A 9,139-nucleotide genomic window follows, 5' to 3' on the forward strand; every position below is an offset into this window, starting at 1 on the left:
AATGGTTTGCCGATATTGACAAGAATTTTTAACCTCAGTTTTTTCAGATTTGATATGTTTTATAGAGGGATGTCAGGACACTACTGTCTATTTCTAGGCTCATTTGGAGTCTTCGACATTTTCGTTATCACCAATTCTTTTTTAAAGATATACTATGCTTTGGGTAGCAGACATTTATTGAAGCCTAGTAAATTCTTCCTGAGTATGTCAATGAATATATCATTCAGGCATATATCTACCCTAACTTATGGTTTACTTTATCACCCCTATCACATGCATTAATATTACATTGTAAACTTTAAAATTGCTACTAAATTATTGTTCAAAACATAATGATAAACATCAAAACAAATCACAAAATCATAAAAATTAAACAAGCAATATAACAAGCAACATTGTAATGATCAAGACTGCGAAGAAAATATGGTCCCATCAGAATTTATATCTAACGATTTCTCACTATGTATAAGAAGTTCCATTCATCAATATTGTACAATATTTTATGTACACAGTAGCGTGACATATAGGGACCATCTTCCATTGTTTGTCTGTCCGTCTGTCACTTGTTTGTACTTCTACAAACTATCACTGAAATTTCATCCAAACTTTACAAACTTTACTAGTATCAGTACCAAATCTAGTCGTGCACATCATCAGCATCTACAGATAAATCATTTTGTCAGATTTATGGCTCTGTAATGACTTTTATTTTGAAAGTTTTTCCGGACTTCTCCTCAAAAACTACTGGGGCAAGATAAAATGTTCAGAACGAATTAGTCAATCACCACGTGGTACAAATGCTTAATTGGCTGACACCAGGTGACACATGTGATCACTGATTGCTCTCATATAAACATACAATAGATTTTGATACTATTCGTACAAAATATAGAAGCACTTAGTTCAGATAGTTTGCTAATTGGTCCTATAAATTCGGTATGACTAAATAGCTTAAGAACATTTTGGCTCAACGAAGTACAATATACACGTATATGATATCGTACTAAAATTGTATGAGAGCAAATTTAGAGAGGAGAGTCTGAATAACTGCTTGTATATATAGTGCTAGTTATGATAAAATAATTCAAAGCAATATTATGTGATAGTTTGTCTTATCAATAAAATATTTTTCTAATCTCCGTTGTTTTAATAATTTTTAGTGCAGTTGAGTAAGTTTTGTAGACACTTATTTATTTATACACGCCACCAGAAACATGTCCCTGTAAAGACGATTATTATCAGATGTTTAACGATCATAGAAAATGAGGATGTTGCCATATTGAAAAAACTTGTGCTCGTTGTATTATCTAGGTCATATTGTCAACTATTTTCTGTCTCAGTACAGTTTTTTGATGCTCACTCAGTTTATCATAAGTACTATAGAATCCATTGTTTTGTTCCAGATTAGAAAGTTCCTGTTGTTTTTTCACACAGTAAATATCTGTGTTGTAAAGCGCCTGGTTTGCTTGATTTCTCAATTTTCTTGATCCCGGATCTTTAGTGTACAATATAATGAGACAGCCTGGAATAAAGTGAATAATAGCAATTTGATCATATTTATGCCTAAACTGTTTTATTCGAAATAAATTAAATAACGAAAATTTAATCATATTTATGCAAAACGTGTGATGGAAATTTTATTGAATAAAATGACATAACATGCGTTTTGTCAATATTTTGGTTCAGATTTTCTTTTAATTTCAACTGCCTTTTACAATATGAATTACTTATTCTGGAATAAAGATAATACGTATTAATGTATATAAGGATTGTTCTTAAATAAAAGGGATGATCTAAAAAACGAGAATTAATATAAAAGCTGAGGAATACTTTGAAATACTTCTCTAGGAATTAAGGAGCCTTTCTTTAAAATGAGGAATGTAGTTACTAATGAGTGTTTCAAACTTGTAATGACATTGAGCTCAAACACTTCCAATTCAACAATAAAACTAATTAATTAACAACGTTGAACATATCTATACCTCCCAGTTTCTTAACAGCATAATACGTAGTTCTATGTAGATCTCCCAAACCTAAACCAGGCTCCTCAATAATCACATGTCTACATAATAAGAAAAAAACATTCATTAAATTATCACAAAACAACAACAGAACTGTTTCAAATCAATTATACAAATAAGATCTGGTGCAGACATTATCTAAAGTATAATCAAATAATATATACTTTAGCTTTTTAGAAAAAAAAATACAGAAACAATCTAATATACTGAACACATTTAGCTACTGGACAATGTTGGTTACCATTTGCACCAAAAAAATCAACAGGAAGTATACGTTCAACGAATCTGGCTATTTTTGCTTTATCAAATTGGTACCGTTTCCTGTAAATATAACTAGATCTCGACATTCACTCCTTATAATATCTAATTATTTCATTACCTTTCAGAAAATTCTGTACACATGAGATAGACCTTACACCTCGGTAATTCTAGAATCTGTTCATGTCTTCTAATCACATGAGATTTTACATCACATTTACGGATATTCGCGGAATCGAGTAATTCCCTGTGAAATCCTGTACGTGCTTCGTCATAGCTAATGATACATACACCCGGCTGAAGGTTTGGACTTTGTGGTATCCGTCGTAGTACATCATTGCTGCCCTATCAAATTAAACAAAATATCCTTTCATTACTACATCTTTATTCCCTTTTTCTTGTTAACAAATTGTATTTTTTTTCTTGGGGAACCTATGTTCATTATGTTTTTCATATGTTTATACTGAGTGTGTTTATTTAAGCGTTACATGCTTAGTGTTTGTTTCAATGTTAATCGACATAATTGATTTTTAGTAAATCTGACTCTCTTTTAAAGGTAGCCAATTTAACATGATTGTTTATAAATGAAAGTGAATTCTGTCCGATTGAAAAAGGTGCACGAAAATTCGTGCAAATACAATCTGCCACACTGTGCACTGCCAAAAGCTTTTAGACCATATAAATATTTTCTATATATAGTTTTATATTTTCAACAAGATCGTACATTATTATCAATTAAATCAATCTATTATTAAATGACTTAATGAATTTATCCGTTTTATATTATTGTATAAGGCAGATACAGTTACTCGTATTGCCTTCAAGTGTCTTCTTACAGACGTGAAAAATAAAGACAGTTCGCCTTAGACAATTTGTTTGTTTACCTAGCAAACTATCTTCTTACGTTTGACACTTTTGACGAAAATTCATACTGTATCCATTACTTAGCGACAAACCTCTTTGAAAATGACGGAGAAAATTAGATCCAGTTACATCCTTTAAAAATGTAAGTTGACTTTATACAATACGTTTGTAAAACCTAAAATTTCCAAAATTATCTGACGGAAATTTTTTAACTACAAACCATATCCTTCGTGTTTCGTTTAGCTTGTGTCCGTCCGTTAGTATGTACAGGTTCCGTACTGCTCCCACGTTGATATATATTAAATACGGCTACAGCTAGCACACACACCATAACAGTTAAAATCATAAATGCCATCATGAAACTTTCTGAAACAGTGGGACAATATTTTCATTGTCTAGCTTACTTACGAAAGATCGGTGATTTTACTAAGATACCCGCTTGTGTCTGATAAAATGCAAAAGGGGCACCTGCGGTCATTCTCGATTAACAAAGCTCAAAACTGGCCATATGAAATTAATTAAGTGGTATAAAATAAAGCAAACTTTATTTTCACGTGAAGTAAAAATAAATGGGAATATTTATTTACCCTATAAATAAATAATTAATGAAAATTGACATTTTCCTGCAACATTAATGAAAATATATTTTCTAGTCAAGGAAACATAAATGGAAATGTACAAATCTGTAAGGCAGAAAAAAACAACTGCCTAATATATCTATGGCAATGACATTTCACAATTGAAATATTTGTGTTACAGTATGCTCATAATTAGGGAAATTATTCATTGTCTTGGACAGTAATTCATAGGTATCATTAATAAAACACATACCTTTATTAAACGTATTCGGTTGTATGACATCAAGCTTTTCTTTAATTTTTTCAATTTCCTTAATTTTGTCTTTATGTTTCGCATATTCATCAAGAGCCATTGTTATATTTTTCTGAAGTTCCCCGAACTCTTTTCTTATTTCTTTTAGCTTTCTTTCCCCATCTTCTACAGACACCTGCAATGCCCCAATCTTTGAATCATTTGTTTCTTTAGTCATTATTTTAGAATAATTTCCGGACAATTCCTTAACTTGTTCCTGAAGTCGATTCATTTCCTCTGCGTTAGGAATTAATGTCTTAATATTTGAAGCTTCTTTTACAGCATCGTTTAATTTTCCCTGATACAGTTCATTGAATTTGTCATGCTCCTGATCTAGTTTAGCTTGAGTTGATTCTAACAGCTTCATAATTTCAGCTTTAGTTGATTCTGTTCTCTGTGAAACTTCAGATTCAAGTGAATCTTTCACTTTCCTGGGAATATCAACATCATACAATTCGTTTTGTATTTTTTGTTTTACATTGCCACTAATATTAAGTTCATTTAGTTCATCAGACAAATTATTTTTTACCCATTTTACAAAGTCAGTTTGATCTAATTTACTTTTAATCGCCTTATCAACTTTACTATCAATATCATAATAATCAGTTCTTGGCTGAGATTCACTTACACGAAGATTGCGATACAGATGTGTAAATAAACAATAATGTGCCAGAAGAGACAAAACTACAACCACAATGAGTATCACAAGTTGCAACCTGAAAAAGAAGAACAGTTTAACCTAAGTTAACTTCTGTACAAATAGTTGGTTTCTATAACAATTACATGTATATAAATGCATGGCACAAGAATACACTAAACTAATTAAGTTGAGGCTATAAGAAGGAAATCAATTAATGTGTAATCTGTTACAAATATTCTGCTACACATGACAAATTAAGCATTATTGACACGATTTATTGGAGTAAATTTAATAAGTGAGCTATTCTGGTGATGTGTAACGCTCATGTAAAATTGCAGGAACGACAATCCCTCTTAATTGAGTAAAGTTTTGTTCCGAAAAACTCACTTGATTGTGCCCCACAATACCCGCTTAATTGTGTAAAATAATGGAAACCAGAATCCCTAAAGAACGCCCAAAACGACGAAATTGAAAATGTTGCGAGCTCAGTTTGATTGAGCCTGTTCATGGACGGAACTGAAAAGCGGAACTGAAAAGTTACCGTCCACGTCCTCTAGCACCGGTTTAAGCAGAAATCAACATTTAAATATGAAAATGGTAAAATTTTGAGAAGCATACGAAGATGTCTTCATACGAAGATTATCAAGGAACCTACAAAAATTTACTTTCGAGCCATTTCATGAAAAGCAGTGTATGGTCCCCGAGTAAAAGAATGGTGTGTCCTAACATAGAACACAAGGGGCGAAATTTAACAAAATGGAATTCTAAATAGGGATCTGGGGTTATGAATCATGGAAATCACAGATAAGACGCCAATAGACAAATTAAACCAGAAATGTCGAACGATACATATGCACCCACCCCAACCCCCCTCCCCCTTTCTAGCCCTTGACTCACATTATTGGTAATGTAATTTTGTTATAGAAACTTGCCATAAATTGGTACATGGAAGTGTTCAATTATGGGAAAAAATAATAATGAAGACTTTGTGATAAATAGTTATCAAGATAATAAGACATTTAAGGCCCCTATAACCTAGACCTTTGAACTAGTGACCCGAAATCAATATCAGTCATCTAATGGTTATGACCAATCAATACTAGAAATATGAAGACTTTGTGATGAATTGTAACCAAGATAATGAGCGGAAACAATTCTGACATTTTAAGCCCCTGTGATCTTGACCTTTGACTTAGTGACCCCAAAATCGATAAGGGTCTTCCACTAGTTAATACCAATCAATATCTTAAGCATGTAGTCTGTGTGATGAATACTTTTCAAGATAATCAGCGGAAACCATTCAGACACTTATGGCCCATGTGAGTGTGTACGCAGAAGCTCACTTGATTGTGTTTAATGAGCCCCCAAAAGGCTGCTTGCTTGTTCAAAGTTTCATTTCCACTATCTCACTCAATTGTGTCAAATTGTGTTCCCGCATGTCCGTTTGATTGCGCAAAGTTGTATTCTCACGAACACACTTACTTGTGTAAAGTTGTGTTCCCAGATGTCCGCTTGATTGTGTCAAGTTTAACCCCCACGAGTGAATAACATATGTAGCGAAATTCATACAAACACACAAACAAATACGATTTTTGTACAGCTGTATTCCCACGTAAGTATTACACGTGGACAGCTGTATTCAAAGAAGCTATTCAGATTGTGTCAAGTTGATTTCCCTTTAGCTAGTGTAAACAAAAGTTTATGTAATTAATCAAAGTGACAAAAGCCACAAGATTAAGATGTGTGAAATTGGCGGACTAGCGCGGCTGGCGGCCTGGCGGCGTGAAGTTGGCGGCCTAGCGGCCTGGCGGCGTGAAGTTGGCGGCCTGGCGGCCTAGCGGCGTGAAGTTGGCGGCCCAGCGGCCTGGCGGCCTAGCGGCGTGAAGTTGGCGGCCCAGCGGCCTGGCGGCCTAGCGGCGTGAAGTTGGCGGCCCAGCGGCCTGGCGGCCTAGCGGCCAAAAATTTTAATGTTGTAAAAATGTTTTTTTAACAATAAAACGGCATTTAATGAAGTTTTAAAGATAATTATTGTTATTTAAAGACATATCTAAAGAAAAAATCACTTTCAGAGATTGTTTTTAATTTTGTCATTTTTGTGAAGTTGGCGGCCCAGCGGCCTGGCGGCCTAGCGGCCAAATATTTTAATGTTGAAAAATGTTTTTTTTTTTAACAATAAAACGGCATTTAATGAAGTTTTAAAGATAATTATTGTTATTTAAACGATATATCTAAAGAAAAAATCACTTTCAGAGATTTTTTTAATTTTGTCATTTTTGTGAAGTTGGCGGCCCAGCGGCCTGGCGGCCAAAAATTTTAATGTTGTAAAAATGTTGTTTTTTTTAACAATAAAACGGCATTTAATGAAGTTTTAAAGATAATTATTGTTATTTAAACGATATATCTAAAGAAAAAATCACTTTCAGAGATTTTTTTAATTTTGTCATTTTTGTGAAGTTGGCGGCCCAGCGGCCTGGCGGCCTAGCGGCCAAAAATTTTGATGTTTTAAAAATGTTTTTTTAACAATAAAACGGCATTTAATGAAGTTTTAAAGATAATTATTGTTATTTAAATGATATATCTAAAGAAAAAATCACTTGCAGAGATTTTTTTAATTTTGTCATTTTTGTGAAGTTGGCGGCCCAGCGGCCTGGCGGCCAAAAATTTTAATGTTGTAGAAATGATTTTTTAACAATAAAACACATACGCGTTATTTCATACTTGTTCGTGTTTTTGATAATATCGATCAGCCGAACAGGACATAAGAGTGACAGACTGGATCGCAGGCTAATATATGGTGTACAATTTCTGTAACAAATATGAATTGTCCTTTATGAAGTTTTAAAACATTTTTTCTGGTCCCATCCAATTTATTATCCCCCCCCCCCCAAAAATAACTTTTGCTTACACATTTATTAACAATAACTCATGATTACAGATGGGGCTATGGTCATACCCTAAATGATTACCTCCTTGTTATTGGATGTAACTGAAAAGTTGAATGGTTGGGATTCTGATTGCTAGCACAAGTTATTCGGGTGAAAAATGTATTGAATGTTTCCATGTTGTCATTTTAACGCTATTTTTTGTTTAAATTTTAAACCGTTAACTTGTAATTTTTAAACATTGATTTGTTTTAACATTTGTATATGTTGTATGTTGCTTGTAAAAGTATGTAGTTGTTTACATTATTATCATGAATCACATGTTTGTCAATATATCGTTTTGTTATTGCTGTACTTTAACACTTCATTCCTATGGTGTTGTATATATGGATATTCCCAGAATAAATGTACAGTACCTTTGCTTTGTAAGGTTTTGCTCCCATTTTCCATCTGCGTCGCATAATTGTTATACCTCAACACCGCATAAATTATGGTAAAAAAATACATTTTGTTACAATGGTGCCAATATTTGGAATAGAATCTTATTTTATAACGGTCATATTATTCATTAAAATCTTTTGAAAATAAAAATAAAAACATAACTTGTACACGAAATAAATATCTTTATAACCATATCATAATGTTATAATACTAAATTATGCATGTATATAATAAATAAAGTATTGTTATGGCGAGTGGTTAGCGCGTCGAAATAGTCAACTATGTATCGATCACCGTGTGGGCACAAACCAAGACAGGGGCAAGCCGTTATTTCTTGAGCAAGAAACTAAACACTAAATGAACAAAGGCTACCAGGTCACGAAACAACGGAACTACTATGGCGAGAGGTCGAAAGTACGATGACGATGATACGATATTATGCCGAGTTTTCAACATCGTGGTTTCATTTGTTTTTGTTGTTGTTTTTTTTTCTCTTTTTTTCTTCTTTATTTTTTCGACTTTTAACCATCATAAATTCGTTTTAACGCTGTTTCGCGTTATATGTGTGTCGTGATGGCTGTAATGGGACATCGTGGAGATCCCTCAAGAGCAATATTCCAAAGCAAATATATATAGTTGACACTTGCAGTCTCAATTTTCTTTTGAGTCTATTATTGAGAGATAATAAATTATATTATACCTCATTTGCATACGGTCTTATATATTCAATATGACGTCATCCGGTCCAAAAACCGCATACAGACCGGGGGCGGCCAATAATTCTTACAAGTAAAATGGTTTCCTGCGGGGAACATTTTAAATGATATAAGATATTTCATTTAACTATTTTCAACATTGTTTGGGGGACAACATATAGTCGATCAATATAGAAGAAGGTCATTGGAAACTGGTGACCGTTGATGACCGGAGAAGGTCGAACATAAAACAATTATTTCTTTTTAAGAAAATGATTCAATAGGCCTACCATTTTATGAATAATTCCGAACAAAAAATAAGTTAACACACAAGTTTACGCAGAAAATATCTCTATTTATTATGGCATATGCCACTACGATCGAATATTTCAATTAGTATGTATCTCAAATTTTACAGACAATAATTTTTTTTATATTAAAGAAACATTGATTATTTTCAAACACATC

The 9,139-nt window shown here is 33.0% G+C and overlaps 1 protein-coding gene across 2 annotated transcripts; it reads right to left on the minus strand.

Annotated features, from left to right (window-relative positions):
* Positions 1-1,295: 1,295 nt before the first annotated feature.
* LOC132723931 (uncharacterized) lies at positions 1,296-5,480 on the minus strand. 2 transcript variants are annotated; one of them, XM_060708739.1, is made up of 6 exons: positions 4,642-5,468; positions 3,975-4,149; positions 3,364-3,509; positions 2,401-2,624; positions 1,983-2,062; positions 1,296-1,522 (listed from the first exon to the last, which is right to left on the minus strand). In XM_060708739.1, exons 2-6 carry the CDS (start codon positions 4,072-4,074, stop codon positions 1,308-1,310), a joined length of 765 nt encoding a protein of 254 aa, XP_060564722.1. In that variant the 5' UTR covers positions 4,075-4,149; positions 4,642-5,468; the 3' UTR covers positions 1,296-1,307. The 2 variants fall into 2 exon arrangements, with proteins under 2 accessions (XP_060564722.1, XP_060564721.1); XM_060708738.1 differs by having other exon boundaries at positions 3,975-5,480.
* Positions 5,481-9,139: the final 3,659 nt, after the last annotated feature.

This window comes from Ruditapes philippinarum, unplaced genomic scaffold, assembly GCF_026571515.1.
Source record: "Ruditapes philippinarum isolate M1 unplaced genomic scaffold, ASM2657151v2 ctg14575_1_1_1_1, whole genome shotgun sequence".
In the NCBI taxonomy this organism is placed as follows: domain Eukaryota; kingdom Metazoa; phylum Mollusca; class Bivalvia; order Venerida; family Veneridae; genus Ruditapes; species Ruditapes philippinarum.

What these genes read in the sequence shown, in the direction of transcription:
- LOC132723931 (XM_060708738.1), bottom strand. Translation starts at nt 4,380, where the DNA reads ATGAAGCTGTTAGAATCAACTCAAGCTAAACTAGATCAGGAGCATGAC. An exon ending in AACGAAACACGAAGGATATG is followed by an intron (nt 2,625 to 3,363) that starts GTTTGTAGTTAA and finishes TTAATTTGATAG; the next exon opens with GGCAGCAATGATGTACTACG. An exon ending in TGCTGTTAAGAAACTGGGAG is followed by an intron (nt 1,523 to 1,982) that starts GTATAGATATGT and finishes ACTTTATTCCAG; the next exon opens with GCTGTCTCATTATATTGTAC.